This window comes from Aquarana catesbeiana, linkage group LG08 (assembly GCF_042186555.1).
Source record: "Aquarana catesbeiana isolate 2022-GZ linkage group LG08, ASM4218655v1, whole genome shotgun sequence".
Classification (NCBI taxonomy): domain Eukaryota; kingdom Metazoa; phylum Chordata; class Amphibia; order Anura; family Ranidae; genus Aquarana; species Aquarana catesbeiana.
Window position 1 is genome coordinate 253,351,382 of NC_133331.1, and position 23,700 is coordinate 253,375,081.

The 23,700-nt window shown below is 43.0% G+C and overlaps 1 protein-coding gene across 1 annotated transcript; it reads left to right on the forward strand.

Annotated features, from left to right (window-relative positions):
* Positions 1-2,785: 2,785 nt before the first annotated feature.
* LOC141106328 (fructose-bisphosphate aldolase B-like) lies at positions 2,786-23,169 on the forward strand. Its single transcript, XM_073597011.1, has 9 exons — positions 2,786-2,945; positions 8,186-8,304; positions 8,973-9,184; positions 9,269-9,323; positions 11,206-11,366; positions 14,984-15,067; positions 18,541-18,715; positions 20,711-20,910; positions 21,969-23,169. The coding sequence occupies exons 2-9, from the start codon at positions 8,196-8,198 to the stop codon at positions 22,062-22,064; spliced, it is 1,092 nt and encodes a 363-aa protein (XP_073453112.1). The 5' UTR covers positions 2,786-2,945; positions 8,186-8,195; the 3' UTR covers positions 22,065-23,169.
* Positions 23,170-23,700: the final 531 nt, after the last annotated feature.

Genomic DNA, 23,700 nt, shown 5'->3' on the forward strand with positions numbered 1-23,700 from the left:
AAAAAAAAATTTCATGTAAACAAAAAGTGTCAGAAAGGGCTTCAAACCCCCCCCCCCAATGACCCCCTTTTGGAAAGTAGACACCCCAAGCTATTTGATAGGCATGCCATGGGTATATGTGGAATTACACCCCAAAATACATTCTGCTGCTTCTCCTGAGTACTTGGATACCACATGTGTGAGCCTTTTTGGGAGCCTAGCCATGTACAGGACCCCAAAAACCAATCACCGCCTTCAGGATTTCTAAGGGCGTAAATTGTTGATTTCACTCCTCACTACCTATCACAGTTTCGGAGGCCATGAAATGCCAAGATAGCACAAAATATCCCCCCCCCAAATGACCCCTTTTCAGAAAGTAGACACCCCAAGCTCAGGGCCGAACTTACCATTGGGCTTGACTGGGCTCAAGCCCATGGGCCCTGTCCGATAGGGGGCCCCGCGGGCCCTAGCCGAGTGTACTCGGCTATACTCGGCTAGTTCTGCTCAGAGTCACACGCCTAGTCCCGCCCTATGATGGACATAACACAGGGACTGGGCGTGACTATAAACGGAGCTAGCTGAGTACACTCGGCTATGTATGTATATCAGCGGCGCTTGGCTCCGCTCACAGTCACGCCCAGTCCCGCCATTGGACCTGTGTTATGTCCATCATAGGGCGGGACTGGGCGGGACTGCGAGAGGAGCCGAGAAAAGCCGACAGGAGCTGAGATACACAGGACCAGCTCTGCGTATCTCGGCGGCGCCATATTTAAACTGCAGTGACACTGACAAGTCACCGCAGTTTAACTGCAGCCTGGGCAAGGCTGCAAATAACACTGGACAAGCATGCAGATGGACGCTGTGCAAGGCTTCATTGATGAGCATTTAAATGTAAGTTTTTTTCCTTAAATTGTTTTTTTCCTTAAAATTCCTTAAACTCTTATCTTGAGGTTTGCTGATTGGTTATTGGCAGTTACGTAGTGCCTCGCTTACTGCCGTTGAGAAAACCTGTCTGCATTAGACAGTGATGTAATGGCGGACAAACGGTATCAGAGTGGCGCGCTTAAAAGAAGACTAAAGGTTTAAAGTAATGTATAGAAGGTAGGGCCCGAAAGTGACTCAAGGCCAGGGGCCCCCACCACCCTAAGTCCTGCCCTGCCAAAGCTATTTGAAGAGGTGCATGTTGAGTATTTTGCAGATCTTATTTGTTTTGGAAAATGAAGAAAGAAAAGGAAATGTATATATTTTTTCTCTTTTTTCAAATTTCAACACTTTGTGTGACAAAAAACGAGATCTGCAATATACTCAACATGCCTCTCAGCAAACAACTTGGGGTGTCTACTCTCTGAAAAGGGCTCATTTGGGAAGTCAGCACATCAACAGGGAAGAGTTGACGTGCTGACGTCATCGCGTGTATCTGTCTAAGCGGATGGGCTTTCGCACAGCCGGACGGCTATTTTGCTGTTTTTAACCGTCTATGCTGTTAGTGCAAATTTTACTTTCTTATTAAATGATGTCCTATCGGAATTATGCTATGGTGAGTTCCTTTTCCATTCTGGGTAACATCTGACCACTCTGTATGAGACCTGCCTAATCGGGGTATCCGGGCTGTTAGCTGGTTACATCCTCATATGGCATATTTGGAGGCATCGGTTTCCACTCTTGGATAAAGGCCCTGGCCGGGTAATTGGCCGCAAGCTCATCTAGCTTGCCTTATGGTAAGCGCGCATTTTATGTGGTGTTTACACTCTGGTTGCGGTGGAGGAATCGTTGTTGTTTTTTACCCCCTATGCACGCTTGCTTCACGGACTTTGGTTTATGGACATTCCTAAGTGGATGTGTGTAATCTAATATCACACCTGTGTTGCAGTTCATGACTTTTATTCATATACACCTTTGGATTATTATTATTCAACAATATGCCTTGAGCCTAACCACACTTTACCTATTGGTTCTAACTCAATACGTTCATATTATTATTTTGCATTTTTTATTATTTAGCGCTGCTACAATTCTTCCTATTTATTCGATGTGCGTATCTCACTTATAGTGGCTGCTTATGGTTATTTATTTTATTTTATCTATGTTTTGGTAGCGCTGTATTTTCTATTGATTATATGTAGCAGAATACATATTGGCCTAAATTGATGAAGACATTTGATTTTTTTTTTTTTTTACATTTACAGTAAAAAAATATATATAAATATATATAGTTTTTATTTTTTTTTCAAAATTGTCTGCCTTTTTTTGTTTATAGCGCAAAAAATAAAAAACGCAGAGGTGATCAAATACCACCAAAAGAAAGCTCTATTTGTGGGAAAGAAAGGACAAAGATTGTATTTGGGTACAGCGTCGCATTACCGCGCAATTGTCAGTTAAAGTATCGCAGTGCTGGCAAAAAATGACCTGGTCATACAGGAGCTGAAGTGGTAATAAAAAATATATATATATATATATATATATATATATATATATATATATATATATATATACACAGTATATATAAATAAATAAAAATGACAAATATAAACAGTATAAGCAGTATTAAAAATAAATAAAAATGACAAATATAAACAGTATAAGCAGTATTAAGAGGTTAATATTAGGTGAGCGAATTTGTTGGCAAGTCCTGAATGTGATGGCCTGTTTTTCAGCATTGGGTAAACTTTTGTACAGAGTTGTGATGTGTCTGAGCTCCCCCCAGGGCTCAGGGAGGGAGGGGGGTGAACTTTGCCCAGAATAAGGAATCCACTTCCTCCACCCAGGTCCTGCCTAGGCTCCAGCTTGGCTTTCACTTACTGGCTGGCTATGGAGGAGTGTGCAGACACAGAAGCCAATGGGTGATGGAAAAACATAGTCCACACCCAGATCCTATAGGTTGATGGATATATATATATACAGTTGTGTGATCACCTCTGCCTTGCCACTCTCAGGATCCTGACTGCCAGCTCAGTGCCAACACACCAGTAAGTGCATCTAAGGGGTTCAAACACTCTGCAGATCATACATAGGGCGATTTTCAACCAGCAATCAGGGCAACCCACCGCAGAATTAAGATTTACAAACTTTTGACAGTTATTGGTGGTCGGTCGCTTTAATTCATGTGGCCGCCTTAGGGGTCAAAGTTCCTTTATGGAACACAACTGCCATTTGTCATATGTTCAGATCTGATACAGGAGAATACAGATCTGAGCTTTAAGAGACTGGAGAAATGCTCTGCAGAGTTTGGGAGGCTGCTGTGTGTTTGTATGACTTTTTAGATTGTAAGCTCCTGCACGCAGGGATGGATGTGAATGTGTCTGCATATGCAAAGCGCCAAAGAATTTGCCAGCACAATATAAATCAATCTTCTGCGAAATTTGGTGGCTGTATAACTGCATTGCAGGGCTTTATGGGGCTGGAGCAATGCTCTGCAGATGCAATATATTTTGGGGCTGTTCATTTGACGTGTGTGGTTCTGAAATGTTGGCTTATTTGGGTCCAAGTGTTCAAAATCTACAGAACTTTAGGAAAATGGGGGGATACTCTGCATCCTTTTCAGAGAAGAGTGCAATGCTCTGCAGAAGTCTGAAACAGCACTCTGTATCTCTTTGTGAGCAATGCTCTGCAGCTGTTGGAAATACAAGGAATGCTCTTTGAAGAAGGGAGTAGTATATGTTTATCTCCCTGGCAAGCTGGAGAGATGCCCTGCAGTTGTTGAAAGCTGGAGCCCGCTCTGCTGCTCTTTGGAATATGTGAGCAATGCTCTGTTACTTTTAGAGATGAAAGGAATACTCTGCAGATGTTGAAAACTGGAACATTGCTCTGCAGCTAAAGGTTGCTGCAACGCTCTGCAGCTTATTGATAGAAGGGAGCGATGCGCTGCAACAGATGCAGGTGAGAGTATTGTATTGTGCTTTAGAAATACCCTAATTTTCTTTGGAAGAGAGCAATGGTCTGCAGATATTAGAAATAAGAGGAGTGCTCTGAGTAAGCAGAGTAGTGCTACGTTTTTTTTTTATCATTTTGAAGCAATGCTCTGCAGCTATTTGGAAACAGCCCTGCAAGCACTGTATATTTTGAATCTTTTGGGGGGTAGAAGCAAAACTTTGCAACTCATTGGAAGAAGGGTGTAATGATCTGCAGTCTTTTGGGATAGAGCAGCAATGTTTTGCATTAGTTGTTTGCAACAAGGCTTGAAAGATTTGCAGACATTGCTATGCAGAGCCTTGTGTAGTGTAGTACAGGTGATGGTTGAGATGTTCTGCAGAGATCACACCCTGGGAAGGAGGGGGGGGGGGGGGGGGGCAGAACTGCTGATCAGAGGAAGTGGCAGTTATGGGAGTTACTTCAGTTAGATATGTGAAGATCCTGTTGTGCGGCTGTGAAGTGGGCTGTTTCATGGAGTGCGTGTTTTTATCTTTGTCCATGTGTCCATGTTTGCCGAAGTCTGTAGAAGACATTCAGCCTATACAAAGTCCAAACAGTACAGAACTTATATTTCATTACTGAGAGACCAGTATGCACAATATTTATACAGTGTATATATAGAAAAATGTTGTATTTAAAGTTATTCTAAATGTTTTATTTTTTTATAACAAACATGTTATACTTACCTGCTCTGTGTAATGGTTTTGCACAGAGCAGTCCAGATCCTCCTCTTCTCGGGTCCCCTGCCGGCGCTCCTGACTCCTCCCCCTTAAACAGTGCCCCAATAGCCAGCCGCTTGCTATGGGAGCATTGGTGCGTGCTCACTCCTGAGCCGCGCTCTATGCGTCCAGAAGACCCAGAGCCATGGCTTGGCCCCGCTCTCTCCTCATTGGCTCACTGGCTGGATCGAGAGGGAGCTCAGGGGAGTATAAGGAGTGTGGGGGGAGCAGCACACAGAACGGTTTTTACCTTCAGGAAAAAAAAAAACTTTCAGACTTCACAACAGTAATTTACAAAATGCAGCCCATTGAGTGCCTTTATCTTGCCCTTGGGACACTATTCCGCCAAAAAACAACAAAGGAGCATAATTTCTCCCAATGACGGTGCACTATTTCTTCCACTGACACCAATGATGGGGCACTATTCCTCCCACTGACGCCAATGATGGGGCACTATTCCTCCCACTGACACCAATGATGGGGCACTATTCCTCCCACTGACACCAACAATGAAGCACTATTCCACCCATTTACACCAATGACGAGGCACTATTCCTCCCACTGACACCAATGATGGGGCACTATTCCTCCCACTGACACCAACAATGAAGCACTATTCCACCCATTTACACCAATGACGAGGCACTATTCCTCCCACTGACACCAATGATGGGGCACAATTCCTCCAGCTGACACCAATGATGAGGCACTATTCCTCCCACTCACACCAATGATGGGGCATGATTCCTCCAGCTGACACCAACTATGGGGTACTATTCCTCCTGTTAACAACAACGATGAGAGACTATTCCTCCCACTGACACCAACTATGGGGCAATATTCCTTCCACTGACACTAGCGATGGGGCACTATTCCTCCCACTGACACCAACAATGAAGCACTATTCCACCCATTTACACCAATGATGAGGCACTATTCCTCCCACTGATACCAATGATGGGGCACAATTCCTCCAGATGAGGCACTATTCCTCCCACTGACACTAATGATGGGGCATGACACCTCCAGCTGACACCAACTATGGGGCACTATTCCTCCCACTAACAGCAACCATGAGTCACTATTCCTGCCACTGACACCAACTATGGGGCAATATTCCTCCCACTGACAGCAGCGATGGGACACTATTCCTCCCACTGACACCAACAATGAGGCTTTATTCTATGTACTTGTACCAATGACGAGGCATTATTCCTCCCACTGACACCAATGATGAGGCATTATTCCTCCCACTGACACCAATGATGGGGCACTATTTCTCCAGCTGACAACAACTATGGAGCACTATTCTTCCCATTGACAGCATCAATGGGACACAATTCCTCCCACTGACAGCAACAATGAGGCACTATTGCTACCACTGACACCAACTATGGGGCAATATTCCTCCCACTGACACCAACGATGGAACACTATTTCTCTAATACCAAAGGCTGGCCATAGAAAATACAATTTTCTTTCTTTCCACCCTGAATGTAAAGAGAGAAAATCACTTGTTTCCCCCATCAACATAGTTAGATGTTAATGGGGGAATGCCTCCCGCTGAGCTATTGTATTCTGCCAGCGGGTGGCATTGGGAGCATTCCTGGCTGACAGTACAGTGGTTACTGCTAGCAGCTATAGCCGCTGGCAGTAACGGCGTGTAGAAAAATCTGACATGCAGATTGTACCCAAGTTGATTCATCGACTTGGGTACAATCAGCCTGCCCATACATGGTTCAAATCTCAGCAGGTCCCTGCTGAATTGGATGAGATTCAAACCTTCTATGGCAGGCTTTACTCTCATGGAGAAAGTGAGGGAAAACACTAAAGATAGATATACACGTCTCTCTAACCTGTGCCCAGGTCCAGTGCCAGATCTTTCGATCTATGTGAAGCCCCCTGCGCTCAACCACTCAGAGGCCTCCAATGCCGTAGCCAATCAGATCCCATGTGCTTTTATAAAGGGTCCTTTTCTCCACCACCTGTGTGCCCTGTGTACGCCAAGTGAGCTCTCAGCATTTCTGCACTTTGTGCTTCCAGATTTTCTCACCACTATGTTCCTATGATCCCAGCACCCTAGTGTTCCTAAAGACTCTCACTCTTGTGTTACTCACAGAGACTCTCATTCCTGTGTTCCTGTGATCTCAGCACCCCAGTGTTCCTGGGGACTCCCATTCAGTGATCCTGTGAGACTTTCTGCACACTGTAATCCTATTGTTTGTTTCCACTGTACTCTGCACTCTTAAATATTAGTGCCTAATGTTCAGATGCTGCCTATTTGAGTGAGTCAGAGGGCCACAACCTCAAAATTGTCCTTCAGCAAAGGTCACCACTACTGGCTCGGCACTCTGTCGAATAACAGGCAACTGCTTAGACTTGACTCTTCTTAGGGCTTTCACCTCCACTCAATGGGCAGGCATTCTGACACAAGTCCCTCCCTAATCCCTGGAGTGTGTTGTCTTCCCAGTATCCAGTGCCATCTCTTTTCACTTCAGCTCCTGCTATTACTTAGTGTCTCTACAAGAGTCCCCAGTGTCTTGAGTTTCCTAGATTGTTGTCCACCTCTCCATGACCCAAGCTTGCAGTGTTCCTTGGTGGCCTTGAGGTACCTCTCTTCTCCAAGAGTACCCAGTGTCTCATTGGGTTTACAGGTTGTTTCCTTTCAAGATTGTTGTCCACCATTCCATGACCCAAGCTTCCAGTGTTCCTTGGTGGCCTAGAGGTACCTCTCTTCTCCAAGAGTACCCAGTGTCTCATCGGGTTTACTGATTGTTTTCCAACACTACGTAGCCTAAGCTTTCAGTGTCCCTTGGTGCCCTTGGGGTACCTCCTCTTTTCTATGAGTCCCCAGTGTCCCATCAGGTTTCCAACTTGCTGTCTACCACTCCATGACCCAAGCCTCCAGTGTCCCCTGGTGCCCCTGGTGTACCTCTGAGTATCTCTTCTGAGCCCTGAGCCTCCACTCAGCATGAGTTACACTGTCCTGATGCCTGGTTCCCAGCAGATATGCACTCCCGTCCATGACACACATACCGGTAGCTATTTGATTATTTGCTGATTTGAGTAAATTAACCTTTGATTCCATTTTTTTGTTGCAGTCACACAGCAATCTAATACATTAAAAGGTAGTTAGGATCAAGTGAAGGGTTACATAGTCTGGTTGAAAAAAGACACAAGTCCATCTAATTCAACCAATAAAGGGTGATAGGATATAAATTGTCTCGCTTAAACCAATCAAAAAAATCCAATCACTTTTCACAAAATTGCTGTGTTTTATTTTCCTGTTTCTTTATTTGATCTCAATAAAGGGTATTGAAGCTGTCAATTTAATGCCCCTGTTCCAACTTTACAAGCAATTGAAATGGTTAAAACAACTTAAAAGAGGTTCTGATCTTTCCTAGTTTGGTCCAAAAATAGCAATAAAAAAAGGTTCTGGCTGAATTATTTGGGCTTGTACAGCATAAAATAAGATGATGGGACAGGGTATATTGGAGTACTGTAAAAACCCTACTGATTAAGCTATTGGATGTAGTTGCTTGAACTGCTTTTTAAATTTCTCTTTTCTATTTACATAGATCAGCCATAATGTCTCAGTTTCCAGCCCTCACCACCGAACAGAAGAAGGAACTCGCAGAGAATGCTCAGCGTATTGTTAAAGATGGCAGGGGAATACTTGCAGCAGATGAATCTGTGGGTAAGAACCTTTTTCTTAAAGAGAATGTATAGTGATGTGTTTATACTGTGTGTGTGTGTGTATATGTATGTATATATATATATATATATATATATATATATATATATATATATATATATATATTTAACTGTCTATCTGCTACGCTGAAGAAGGTCATGTTTACAGAACTCAGTAGCTGAAGCTTGGACTACACACAAAGTAAATACGTCTTTTTCTTCTTGCTCTGTATAGCTGTATACAGATTTTTATTACAAATTGACAGATTTAAAAGAGAAAAAAACATTGTTGATGTAGTCTCTCTTAAAAAAAAAAACATGGAGCTGTATGGAACTGATTGTTGTGCATTGTATCAAATGTTTATTTTCATATTAATAAGGGTAAAGTTAAGCATCACTTCAACAGACTTGAACTTAACCCAGATAATTGACTGCCAAAGGTCCACCTTTGAAATTTCACCTCCTTAGTTATTTCAGAGACCCCTTACTCCTCATGGCTCTTGTGTTACTGGGGTTGATTTATTAAAACTGAAGAGTGCAAAATCTGATGTAGCTCTGCATAAAAGCCAATCAGCTTCCAAGTTTTTTTTATTTTGTCAAAGCTCAATTGAACAGGCTGAAGTTTAATGGGAAACTGTCTTAACCGTTCTCTGTCCAACCTTGCCATTTAAGGAACCATGGGAAGTCGCCTGAAACGTATTAATGTTGAGAACACAGAAGAGAATCGCCGCTTTTTCCGAAACCTTCTCTTCACAGCCGATCCCAACCTCAACAAAAGCATAGGAGGGGTCATCCTTTTCCATGAGACCTTATACCAAAAGTCCAATGACGGCATTCCTTTTTCCAAAGTCCTGAAGGATCAGGGAATCGTTGTAGGAATCAAGGTCCGGTCTGCTTCATTTTAGTGGTGTCATGGTGTGATCAATACTGCAGTCTTTTATATATTACACCTGGGCTTTCTTTTGCAGGTAGACAAAGGCACAGCTCCCCTGGCAGGAACCGATGGAGAAACCACCACACAAGGTCAGATACTACTGGTAACAATTATCACTTGACTTTTTTTAATGCCAATATCTACCTGCTTCTTTAAAAACCTAACTGTAGTCATTTTTTCATGTTTGATGTGAGGAAGGAGTTAACATTTCTGTCTGGTTTTTATTACTGCCTGTGACCCCATCGGGGAAAGTTTTCCTCACCTCCTGCCCCTGTAGCACCCATACAAAATATGAGTAGTGTGGTCATCACCAAAACAGATACAGATGGATAAAAATAAAACATTGTCAGAAGTTCTAAGCCTTTGCCGCTTTGTTAAAATGTGTTTGTCTATGTTTCCATTAGAGAGAGTTGCCATCACTTCCTGTCTGAACAGGAAGTTAGGGTAATGTCACAAATAGGAAGACAGACAGCACCAGAAATCTGACAGGGTCTAATCCTTCCCCACTCTATCCAACACAAGATACATTTTTTGGCTTGATATGTACTTTAAAGGCCTAGTTCACCTTTACCAAAAACTGCCTGTGCTGGTAAGGGGCCTCTGTAGTTAAAAACAAACTGTGCAGCTTTTCCCATAGCTGAATAATGCCCTTGCTATAGGTGTAGGCCATTTATGTATCTCCTGAAAAATTCCCAGAGATGGCATCTTTCCGTCCTGATTTGTTGCTAGGATGTTGCTAATACACTCCCAGCTTTTACTGTTCTCCACCATCACAGAAGCGAGCTCTTTCTCTGATTCAAATCCCCTCACATGTACTTTCTCTCCCCTGACACTATACTGTAGCTCAGCGTTTGAGAGCTCACTCTTGTGATATTGGGGGTGAACCATCACAGCTGCTGTCTTAGGAATCTTCTAGCAACAAGGCAGGATGGGATGGTTTCATCTCTTGGAGTTTTTCAGTTATGCTTCAAGAGGTGGAGAACACAGAAGACAATGTGCTTGGTGCCTTAAAGCAGTGGTTCTCAACCTCAGTCCTCAAGTACCCCCAGCGTGCCATGTTTTGGGAACTTCCCTTCAATAAAATAGCTCTTAGCAATACCATGTCATTGAAATTGATTTAAAGCAGCTGTGCAAAGTAAAGGAAAACCTGAAAACATGGCCCGTTGGGGGTACTTGAGGGCTGATGTTGAGAACCACTGCCTTAAAGGACAAGTTCACCTTTGGTAACATGTTACACCCAGATTCAGGGTGTAACATGTAACATGTTATGAACAGATCGGCACCTCCCCGATCCCCGCTGTGACAGTTTGCAGGGTTCTTCTCCCTCCCCGCCAGCTGTCACAATTTAAAAAAAAAACATGGCAGAGTGTGACTCCGCCCGGTCGCGTCACTGATTGACAGGGCTCTGGCCATGGAAAACAACAAAGTCCAGCAGCCTTTGCAGCTGTCGGCTTGTAGTTTTCGATTAACTACCACGGTTCTGTGGAGCACTCTGGTAGTCAATTCATGCTTCCTGTCAGATTGTATCTGCTTACCAGTACAGGATGTATGGACAAGCAGATACACTGGTTCTTCTGGAGACCTGCATGGCACCAGCAATCTGCATGATCGCTTGTGTAATGTTTTACAGGCTCCCAAAAAAAAATAAATCCAATAAATGGACATTTTTTTACCTGCAATAAAATGTGCATTTATTATTTTTTTGCAAAAGTGAACTTATCCTTTGATATTTCTGTTTCTAAAGGGTAATCACTTCATGTAGATATATGAAAAAGTGAACATAGAAGGAGCTCTACAGCTCTAACATACAGTCCATGCAAAATAGGTTTAGCTATCTGCTGTGTTAAATCCCAGACTTTATAGTACATAAGTGACTTACCCAACAGCGCATCGGCTCCCATCAGTAAATATGGCAGCAGTCGTTCTTGTGATGCTTTCCACATTGCAAACCTCTAACTGTTACAATTCCAGGTCTGGATGGACTGTCCGAGCGTTGCGCTCAGTACAAGAAGGACGGTGCTGACTTTGCCAAGTGGCGCTGTGTGCTGAAGATCTCAGACCACGCACCCTCAAGCCTTGCAATCTATGAAAATGCCAATGTGTTGGCACGGTACGCCAGCATCTGCCAGCAGGTGACTTCACTTTTATATATATATTTTATATCTCTTTCAGGGTGGACTTGATGCACCTGGTTTAGTAGAAGACATCATGCCATGCCTGACCTTCAGTAATTTTTTCAACTTTCCATCTATTAAATCTTCTGCCCTTGTTGTTTTAACTTTGGATAGTAAAACATTTTTTTTTCTGCCAGTAAATACTTTATACAGCCCACTTCCTGTTTCTTGTAAGGGTCATTAGCCTAGGCTTATGACATCATGCACAGCTCTCTCACTCCTGTGAGAGTTTGCCAGGAAGGGAGGGGGGGTGAGTCATAAGAGGGCCAATGAAAGCTGCAGAGCTGGAGGTGTGCCTCTGTGTAAATCCAGGAAATGAACAGCCAGCAGCTTCAGCTGCCCACAGTTAAAATGGCTGCAGCCAGACTCAGTGGAGGGAGATTTCTGCAGCATATTTGGCAAGCACAGAATCACAGTATATATAAAATAATGTGCAAAGTGGTTGGAGGGAAGCTTCAGAATGGCAAAGCTGTTTTTATTACAAATTATGTGAGTAGACTGCAGTTCCTCTTTAAGCATGCATGCAAGAGAGTGTGCTTAGCTGAGAAAACCCCTCCTCCTGAAGACTCCTGGGATATATATATAACATTTGCCTAGGCAAGAGACCAGGAAGTACATGAAGAAATGTAAAAAAAAAAGTTCAAAACAAGTAGATATGATATATGATCTACTTTCCTATCTATCTATTTACTAATGCTAACAGCATGAGGATTAAAAATAATCAACTTTAGGAGACTTTACCACTTTTCCCATTCAGGATAAAGTGACAGGTTCTCTTGAAAGTTCACCACCCTTCTCTGCAATCACGCTACATATATCTACATAAAGTGATTACCCTCTCCCAGGATGTAATGCATTTCCCAGAGGGCCCTGCTCGTTAGAGCTTACAATCTAGGAGATATTTATACATATCATTTATCGGCAAAAGCTCCCTTTATGTAGACATCAAGAATCCTGAGATTGCTGTTGGGTTCCGCTATCTTGGATGTGAAGTCAGCAGCCCCAGCAGAGTCACAGATGTCACTCAAGAACACACTGCAAATAAGCATTTCAAATTTGCTAAATTTATGTCTACCTGCAATTTTTTAAGTTGGTGATAGGGTCTCTTTTTTTTTTTTGTTTGCAGTGTTTTTCAGCACTGGGCTGATGGTGTGATCTTTATTGTTCCTAGTAGAGTTTTATGTCTCACCCCTGCCTCTTTGACACACAGAGCAGAACAAACAGAGCTGATTAAGCTGTTTTTCCTTTGCTCTGTGGCTATCATTAACCCCCATTAGGATTCCAGTGAAAGCAAAAACAAAGGGCTTATCAGAGCCCGGATCATGATATGGTGCAGCTCTGTGCACAGTGCAATGTCTAAAATGTAGCAATAAAGGGATTCTAATCTCACTTTCTCATGTTTACTTTTGTCTAGAGCAGTTTATTATAGAATTTGCTGCTTTTTACAACAAACATTAGACAGATACCCCCAGTGCATTGGTGTGAGTCCATTTCCCTCAATTAGCCTCCTAAGGGGGTAATACCCCGAGTATATTATTATTATACAGGATTTATATAGCGCCAACAGTTTGCACAGCACTTTACAACATGAGGGCAGACAGTAGAGTTGCAGTACAATTTAATACAGGAAGAATCAGAGGGCTCTGCTCATTAGAGCTTACAATCTAAAAGGGAGGGTCATGTGATACAAAAGTTAATACCTGTGGAGGATGAGCTAGTGGAAAAAAACAAATGTACAGTTGTTAGGTGAAGCAGGATAAGCTTTTCTATAGAGAAGGGATTTCAGAGATCGGGTAAAAGTGGACAGAGTAGGAGAAAGTTGGACAGATTGGGATAGGGAGTTCCAGAGGATGGTGGAGGCTTGGGTGAAGTCTTGGAGGCGAGCATTGGAAGAGGTAAAAAGGGAGCTAGAGGGCAGGAGGTTTTAGGAGGAAAGAAGAGAACAGTTTGGTTGATACTTTGAGATAAGGTTAGTGATGTAGCTAAGGGCAGAGTTTTGAATGTATATTGATTACACATACCCTCAAAACAGATATAAATTGGTTCTAAGCAATCCTTTATACTTTTAATTTCAAAGCCCATCTTCTTCTAGTTTTGGATAATGCAGAGAAGAGTTAGAACTTCCTCTGTCAGGTTTTAAGGAGACACATGGGCTGAACAAGAGAAATCACTTGACTCCTCCATCCACGCTTAACAGCGCCGATGGAGGCATCTTCCCTGCCGGCTGTTGTACTATATGTAAGCCGCTGCTCCACTACTGACTTTGTGTCTAGAATTCCCATTGAGAAATACTACATTTGCAAAATTCTTTGTATAAAAGTGGTATTGACTCCAGAGAGAGAGAGACTTTTACCCCTGTACAAATCATTAGTAAGACGTCATCTGGAATATGCAGTTCAGTTTTGGGCACCAGTTCTCAAAAAAGGATATCGGGGAACTGGAGAAAGTGCAGAGAAGGGCAACCAAACTGATAAGAGGCATGAGGGAGCTTAGCTATGAGGAATGATTAGAGGAACTGAATGTATTCTCTCTTGAGAAGAGGAGATTAAAGGGGGATATGATCAACATATATAAATACATAAGTGGTCCATACTGTATAGTGAACTTGGTGCGCTATTCACTTTCAGGTCATTATAGAGGACGGGGGGCACTCTTTACATCTGAGGTAAAAGAGATTAAGACTCCTTTCATAAGTGTGATCTGATCAGGTCCACCTATCAGTTTTTCTGGTGGACCTGATCAGATGGTCCATGTATCCCTATGGACCGGTGGGTGTAAACAGACTTATGTCTATTTACACCCGCCTACCTCCAATCCGACCCGGTCCGCTAAAAAAAAAAAAAAAAAATGGACGCGGATCCGTCCCTCTTTATCTAGGCGGATCTGAGGGCAGTCGGGTGTAAATGGACTGTTTACACCTGGCTGCCAATAGAGCAGAGCAGGCTTTGTCCATGTCCGCTCTGCAGAAACTGTGCGGACGCAGACCTTTCATCCACCCGCTCTGATCTGCTCAGCAGGGGTTCAGTGAACAGATCCCCTACTGAGCTAATTATATTCTGCCACTTGTGAAAGGGACCTTAACCTCCACATACAGAAAGGCTTCTTCACAGTATGAGCTGTGAAAATGTGGAATCGACTCCCTCAAGAACTAGTTCTGGCCTGCTCAGTAGATTGTTTTTAAAAAAAGAGCTGGATGTATTCCTAAATACACAAAACATAACTGGATACGTACATTTATAGGTAATAACACCAGGGGTAGTGGATCCAGGAAATATCCAGTTGCCTCCTGGAGGATCAGGAAGAGATTTCATTTCCCCCACTGGAGCAAATTGGATCATGCTTTATTGTTTTTTTTTTGCCTTCCTCTGAATAAACTGTGGGTACAGGTTTGTGCATATGGAGGTTTTCTCTTGGTTTGCTTTTTTTTTTTTTTTGTTTGCTTTTTTCTTTTGTTTGAACTAGATGGACTAGTGTCTATTTTTAACCTATGTAACATACAACTTCTATGATTGACGTGCCTTTGCTATGTAAATAAAGCGTCAAATTAACAAGCTGTCAATGTATATGTCTTGCAGAACGGTCTTGTGCCAATCGTGGAACCTGAAATTCTGTCCGATGGATCACATGATCTCCAAAGATGCCAGTATGAAACAGAAAAGGTGAGAATGCTTGCAGGGTTAACAGGCCTAAAGTGGTATTTCAGTCATAAGTGGAGTCTGTAAAACATTTACCTTCCTCCTGCTATTCCCAGTCATATGTTATGCCCTCAGGCGCTTGTGTATGCTCATCCATGTGTGCACACACTCTTATGCCCCGTACACACGGTTGGACATTGATCGGACATTCCGACAACAAAATCCTAGGATTTTTTCCGACGGATGTTGGCTCAAACTTGTCTTTCATACACACGGTCACACAAAGTTGTCGGAAAATCCGATCGTTCTGAACGCGGTGACGTAAAACACGTACGTCGGGACTATAAACGGGGCAGTAGCCAATAGCTTTCATCTCTTTATTTATTCTGAGCATGCGTGGCACTTTGTGCGTCGGATTTGTGTACACACGATCAGAAATTCCGACAACGGATTTTGTTGTCGGAAAATTTTATAGCCTGCTCTCAAACTTTGTGTGTCGGAAAATCCGATGGAAAATGTGTGATGGAGCCTACACACGGTCGGAATTTTCCACAACAAGGTCCTATCACACATTTTCCATCAGAAAATCCGACCGTGTGTACGGGGCATTATACTGTGTGGCACAAGAACATACATTAATGCTCCTGGTTCCCAGTGCTGATTGGTACTATTTGCTATTTAAAGGTATCTTGCCCTGTTTTTAGTGCCTGCTGGGGTCTATCTCCTCTATTTGCAGTCTTTCCCTAGTTTCTTGTAATGATAGCTGACCTTTCTAGTTCTTGGTTTTCTGATCCTCCTCTGCCTGCCATGACCTAGGCTCCACCTGAATACGCTTGCTGGTTTCTTCTTGGCTCCCATGTTCTGTTTCTGACCACCGTGGAGCCGCGAAGTTTCAGCCTGTCACCAACTATCCTCTTCCCTAATCCTTAAGCACTCTACTGTGGGTAAATCTTACTGGTTCACTAGTATCAAGAATAAACATCCTGGAGTACCCGGGTACCAGAGCATGTTTATAAAGCTTCCGAAACGGGTAAAAAAATGTTGTAGAATGTATGGTTTGTGATTTTGAATTAGTAGGCTTCTCATGTTTTGTGAAATCCTAAGTGACAAAATGTCCCTTTCATAGCTTTCATTCTGATTTCTGCCAATCTCTGAGTCTTTTGCCCCTCGCTACAACAGGATTGTTGCCACTCTTCCCAGCAATTCCCCAATTAAACTTAAATTAACACTCTCCCATGCCCATGCAATGCAAAATAAAAGGTTCACTAAGCTCCCTCGCTTCCAGTGCAGTAAATATTCACCTCCCATTGCTCCCCTGCCACTCTGTTTGACTACCAGGGATGGAATGAAATACCCAGGTATAGGTGAGCATGTGAATCACTGTCCCTCCCTTTGACAGTAGTGATGCCTCCTGATTGGCCTAAGCACTGTCATAAGGGAGTCCCAACCCCCCCCCCCGCACGTTTGCCAGTCGGTCTGGTGGCGGGCAGCGTCTACAGTGTCCTCCAGCACAGCGGACCCCATCTAGGCGTCTCCTCTCAGGCGCTACGCGTCCAATAGGATCGCCTGATATTTTGGCCAATTGGGAAACTGGTCTCACGGCCCACCTACTGATTTGCGGGGAAGAGATTTAGTGTGAAAATAGCAAATATTCATTCGCTATCGTCACACAACTGGGTGGGGTTGGAGGCGCAGTGCTCTGCGCCCTGAGCCCACCCTTTTTTGAAGCCTATTAGAGCCTCTGGCTCTAACCTCGTGCTTCAAACCCCCCCCCCATTGAAATCCACAGTTTGGCGCTCTGTATGTAGATCAGGGGGCCGGACGCATGGATAGGGGGGGCAGCGCCCATGCGCCCCCACTGCATATGGAGTCCATAGACCTTTCTGAGCACTAAGTCAGCTTGCAGGTTACATAGGGCTTTGGGGGCGTGGCCTATTTGGAGCCCGGGCATAGGCTGTCATACACCTCCTAACAGGGTTTTGCTGTAATGTGCAACCGTCTATTTTTCCTTAGCTCATGATGGGACTTGTGGTTTGCTAGCACCTGTAGAATCCCTTGTTTCCCATACCCTTGTTGAATATTAACCTTTGTTTTTTATGCATTGATGGTTATTGGAGAAGTCTGGGAATGTTGCCAGATGGAGTTTGAACGGGCTCTGCTGACCTGAAGATACTGGTTAGTTTGGCTCAATCAGCGAATAGTGTGTAAAGTTTGCACACTATACTTGCACCCTTTGTTGCGCTAATACAAATGCTGGGTTTGCGTCTGCCTAAAGCAAACCTTCTGGCTATTTTCACATTTTAAAATTGAAAGTACTGCTTGCTTCTAACTTTATTGGCCAAGAAGGCCTCCCTAGTGCAGCTATTCAAGCTAGTTTCATTTCGTTAATGGGTCTGACTTCATGTATTAAAGGGGTTGTAAACCCTCGTTTTTTTTTAAATAAAAATAACAAACATGCCTATACTTACTTGCTCTGTGCAATAGTTTTGCACAGAGCAGCCCCGATTCCCATCTTCTGGGGTGCACCACTGGTGCTCCAGGCCCCTCCTCTTCATCAGTTGCCCTCCCACAGAAAGCTGCTTTCACTGGGGGCACCCTTGCGTGCTCGCTCCTGAGCCCTGCTGCTGCATCCATTGACAGACAGCAGGACTTGGCCCTGCCCCCCGATTCCGTGTCACTGGATTTGATTGACAGCAATGGCTCCTACTGCTATCAATCTGTCCAATGAGGAGAGAGGCAGCAGCCGCTGTGCTCATGCACATCGCTGGATCAGATGGGTTCAGGTAAGGAAAAGGGGGGGAGCTGCAGCACAGAAAGTTTTTCACCTTAATGCATAGAATGCATTAAGATTAAGGTGAAAAACCTTGACACTTTGCAACCACTTTAAGTGCCACCAGTTTCCAATGACAGTGCTCCTGATGGTCACTAATGCACTCTCAGTGGTCTGGGGATGGCAGTTTGTATAGTATATAGTACTTTTTTTTTAAAGAAGCCTGTCCTGAAAGGCAGTTGCCTTGCTGTTGTGTTAACTTTCTGACTTCAAAACCTCGAGTCACTGACTGAAAATAAAACATGCAGATAAAGACTTCCAAGTTTTTCACAACGATACAAATTTGTGTTCTAGTTTTAGTTCAGTCACTTTAAGTGTTGAAGCCAGTGCATGGGCCTAACAGGTCAAGGACATTTCATTTTTAGAGGAAGGTCAGCATTGACGGCCCCTAAAAATTACTCATATTTATTGTAAGGGAAAACCCCACTTTTATCTCCATTTCGCATAGTTCTTCATCTACAATAGTAATAAAATACTTCCCATATGTGAAAAGAATGTCCAGATTTTTGGTGAATGACACTTGATAAGACAAATGCATTGCAAAATGTGATTTATTATTTCTCTGGAGTCCACTTACCAGATAGTATTGCATTACAAAGCAGAGTATAATAATGGTTAATGTTACCGTGTACCTACATTATATAAATGTGTGCCTCTCTTATTGCAGGTCCTGTCTGCAGTGTACCATGCTCTTGTCCAGCATCATGTGTATCTTGAAGGCACTCTCTTAAAGCCAAACATGGTGACAGGAGGACAATCATGCTCTCAAAAATTTACGCCTGAGCAGGTTGCTATGGCAACTGTTACTGCCCTGAGACGAACGGTCCCTTCTGCAGTCCCAGGTAATTAAAGCGGGGGTCCACCTATCTATCGTTTTTTTTTTTTTTTGAGTTCATTCACAAACTTTTCTTCTCAGCATTACATACTCACATATTGTGTGTAATATGTCCGCCTTGTCTCAGATTTCGTCGGAAAGAATAACTTATATTATTCACTGCAGGCGGTTTCCATCTTCATTGTGGGCATTTGAAGCCCACAAGCATTTATTTCCTGGATGTGGTGAATGCTGTGCTCCCAGCATTCACTGCTCATTCCCGCACATGCTAAGTGGCATCCTGGGAAGCCTGAGACTAGCTCCCAGGAGTCTGGGAGAGGCTAGAAACACGCCTACTCCCATGGGAAGAGAACCAGGAAGTGCAAAGAAGAATAGAAAAATAAAAGGTAATTACGGCGATTTAAATTTTTTTAAACAGCATGTCAGCATCTAGGCAAGGAAGAGAATACATACAGATATTGTTCAAAATTTGGGTGGAACCCCCGCTTTAAGGCTGTCATCAAAGTGAATCTCTTATGATAGAGATATGGGGCTGCCATCATTGACCCATTTCAAATAGTAGAGGCGTCATGAGTGTCAGTCTGATCCTGGTATCACTACCTAGTGGGACACTGAAGCCAGATATTGAAGCCAGGATCAGGATGACAGCGCTGGAGTTTGCATCATTAAAAAAGCAGTAATGGCAACTTCTATAATGAAAGCGAAAGAGCAAAAAATTGATAGTTTGGTTTTACATGTACAATAAAAAGTTGAGATACCTGCCTATAACTTTAGAGATTCCACTGGTGAAACATCTGCCCATAGTTCCCAGTTCTGTTAAATTCAAGAAGTACAGATGGTGAATTCAGGAACTCCTGGGGGAAGATCTTGCTCAGCCATACCAGGTTCCATTGTTATAGATATTGAAATTAGATCTTTGCTGGAATTTTTTATACATATCTTGTCACTCGCTTATTCAAGTGTGTATTCTCAAAGAAATGCGTTTAGAAAATCTGGATTTGTAAAGCCATGCCTTAATTTGCCCAAACTTATCCAAATCTGAATATGTTTAGGCTGGGTTCACACTATAGAACGCAGCGGCTCACAGCAGGAGTCCGGTGTGTCTCCATTCACCGCATCAAGTCTGATTTCAGTCTGAATTTTGGGCTGAATTCGGACCTGAAACGGACCAAAAGACGTACAGGGCTCCTGTGCAATTCGCACCGGAGCCGATGCGGAGATGTGTGAACCGGCTCCATAGAGAGCCATTCAACAATCTCCTGCAATGCAAATTGGATGTGGGGAAACCCAGCCTAAAACCATGCCTGAGTCTATCAACCTCTTCCCACTCTGGGTAAAAGGGGCTCTATCGATCTGCATCGTCCCATAAAAAGATTGAAGGGTGGTTAAAAGCCAGCCCTTGCAAAACTGATGATTCAATTTTGGGTGAGTGTTGGTCATTTGGATAACCTACATACTATTTATCTCTAGTGATTTTAGCAGTGAGATCGCTACAACTTAGTTTGCAGTTCCATTCAACTGCCATGGACCAAAAACCAAAACTTAAACACTGTGGTATAGACTAGAATCAGCTATATACAGTATATAGAAAAATTTGTAAATACCCAAAACATATTTCACTGAAGCTGGGTTCACACCTCCGACGGATGCGGCTCACAGCAGGTGTCCGGTGCATCCCTGTTTTCCATTATAGGGATGAATCAGGGCCGAATTTTCGCCTGAATTCGGCCCTGAAAATGGAGACCAAAGACACAAGCCGCATCCAATTCACATAGGTGTGAACCCAGCCTGAGACATGTCATCTAATAAACACCATTAAACAAAATTATCCTGCTATAACAAATCCCAGAACGGATCAAAAGCGACAGGAGCCAGAGTTGATGACAATGCTAAAGAGCAGGTCTGCACACTATAAGCCTCAAGAGATACAAAATGTCATTAGGTCTCTCAACCTACAAGCATCACAAACTAACAATATCATCTGTACATTGATTTCCTGCAGGTATCTGCTTCCTGTCTGGAGGTCAGAGTGAAGAAGAGGCATCTCTTAACCTGAATGCCATGAACCGCTGCAATCTCCTTCGTCCTTGGCGTCTGTCCTTCTCTTACGGCCGTGCCCTTCAGGCCTCAGCACTCTCTGCCTGGGTCGGGAAAACAGAGAATCAGAAAGCATCACAGGAAGCTTTCGCTAAGAGAGCAAAGGTCAGGATAACCCCTCAACTCTTTAAACTTTAAGTTAAAGTGCATTTATCGCCAAAACTTATTTTTAGCCTCGTGCAGATCAAGGAACAATTCTAACTTGTGTCAAGTATTTAATTTTCTGTTAGTGTTCCGTAGCAGAGAACTCCCTTTACTTCCTGTCCCAGAGACACAACAGGAAATGAGGGGGAATCCCCATTTTAGAGAATGTGGTCTGTGGGTGCCTTGATTGAAATATTTCCCCTCATCATTTGTTTCAAAATCACCTGTAAAAGTTTAGATTTCCCATCACTTTCTGTTTGGCTACTTTCGCACTGAGGTGCTTTACAGACGATATAGTGCCTGCAAAGCGCCTCTCCTGTCACTCCAGTGTGAAAGCTCAAGTGCTTTCACACTGGAGCGGTGCGCTGGCAGAACGCTCAAAAAAGTCCTGCAAGCAGCATCTTTGAGGCGCTTTAGGAGTGCCCCTGCCCATTGAAATGCATGGGCATCGCCGGCAATGCGCCTTTAACCCTTTTTTGGCTGCTAGCGGAAGTTAAAAGCACCCCACTAGCGGCCAAAAAGCGCAGCTAAAACAACCACTTTACCGCCGACGCTCCCGCGCCTCAGTGTGAAAGTGCCCTTACTGAAAAAATGGCCCCCAAGACAAATAAAGATGGTGGATCTTCCTGGTTGATCCTGCCATTTCAGCAGACATCACTGTTCAGAGTAGCAAGAAAAAACAGTCAATCCTAGTTATTCTCGTTTGCCACTTGGTGGCACACCCATTGTGACTGGACTCAAGATGAATGTGTATGAACCGAAAATTGTTTCTGTTGCCTGTAGCAACCTGTAAGCTTTTCCTTGTTATGTCTTTATGATGATATAGGATAGTCTGATCAGTTCTAATGTCCAGTAACGACAGATTATTCTTCAACTTCTTCCACTGATAAAGCCGTCAGTAACTAAAATAATAGACATAAGTATAGATGAATTACATGGAACCTGTTCTGGTTGTACAGAGGGTGATAGCTTTTAAAAATGTTAATTAACTGTCTGCTAATTGCCTTTGTATATTGCAGATCAACGGTTTGGCATCCCTTGGGAAGTATGAACCATCTGGATCTTCAGACTCCGCCTCTTCCCAGTCCCTCTTCCAGCCCAGCTACACCTACTAAATGCTGCTCTCCACTGCCCCCTTGTGTTACATCTTTACATTCCTTCTGTGGTTACTTGAATGGTATTAATGCCCCATTCCTCATACACTGAGCCAGTCATATCAGTTGCTCCCAGGGCAACAATGCAGAGAGCAATATGCAATGTGCAATAACCCATACCAACCAATCGGATGACATCTTTCACTGGTGTGATTGCAACAGACAGAAAACAGTTTGCTGTGGGTTGCTGTACTTTGCACGGCCTTAATAATTTTGCAGTAAAAGCACGGTTTTGGAATAGACAACTGGAAATTTTATCATTATCTGTAAGGAACATCGTCATTTTCTCCACATTATAGCTGGACTAACTATAACAGGACCAAAATCCATCACATTCATTGTGTTAATACCTCTCCCAGAACTAAGATACATTTTATGTGCAGTATGAGCCTGGAAGTTTTTGAATTACACGTACCTCTACCTCACTGTTCTTCAGTTCCAGCATAGCGGAAATGTGGATTTCTGACCTCTCGTTATCTGTTCCTGAAATATCTTTTGATTGGTTTGTTTAATTCAGGTTGGGAACATCTGCTGTAGTTTAGACTTCAGAGCTACCAGTTTTCACCGACTTGACTATTAGTTAAAGCTGACCATAGATGGATCGAAATTCGGCTGGCTCAAGATAGATTTGCATAAATTAAAAAAAAAAAAATTAGAAAGATCAGACAGAAGCCATGAATAGAATAGAGGTATATAGAGACACTGTAGGCCAAAAGGTAAAGTCACTTCTATGCAAAGGGGTAACTCAGAAAATATTTTTTTTTTTTCAAATAAAATACAAAAAAAAAGATAAAAAATGCACAACTTACATCAAACTGAATGAATAATTCAATATTTTACAAGTGACCATCCTTAAAATGTAAAGCATCATTGACTTGTCTATTCCACAAAAGGTGCCAGAACAACCCGACAGAATTAAATATTACTCAACATACTTGGCCGAAAATTGCATTTTAGTTCTGGGTGGAGCTTCCCTATAATTTGTGAAATATTTTTGCAATGCTGCTATATGATGTGCGACCAAAACACACCAGGAACATCATTCCAATAAAACCTTTTAAAATAACTTATGTGTGTGCTTTGTACTTGTATAAAATGAAGCCAGTCTGTGGGCTCGGACTTGGAACACAGACTATGTAGTTCTGGGCTTAGAAAAGTACATTTCCCAAGGGAGGCTCTAGCCAACTAATATTCTGCTGACATAGCAGGCGGCTTCCACGGCTAAACCTCTATAAAGAAGGCTGATCCTGTGAAATAAAGTGCAGCTTTTATGTCTAGAATACACCACTACACAGGAAAATGCAAGGAATATGTCTCAATACCATAGCAGCTCAGGATTATCACTTCCAAGTATTACCATTATGTTGTTAATATGCAACACCATCTACCGGTTAAATATGTATCTACAGTTCCTTCATAGTTCTATAACTATACAGTATATGAACTTTGTATTTTCAAAGAGGACTTAGTCCTGTAAGTGATGTAGGCATCAGTGTCACAGAGAAACCCTTTTATCCAGAGAAGAATACAAAAATAACTCCAACCATAAAGCTGAACACACATTGAAATGGAAGTGATTTGTAACAAGGTTGTCCTG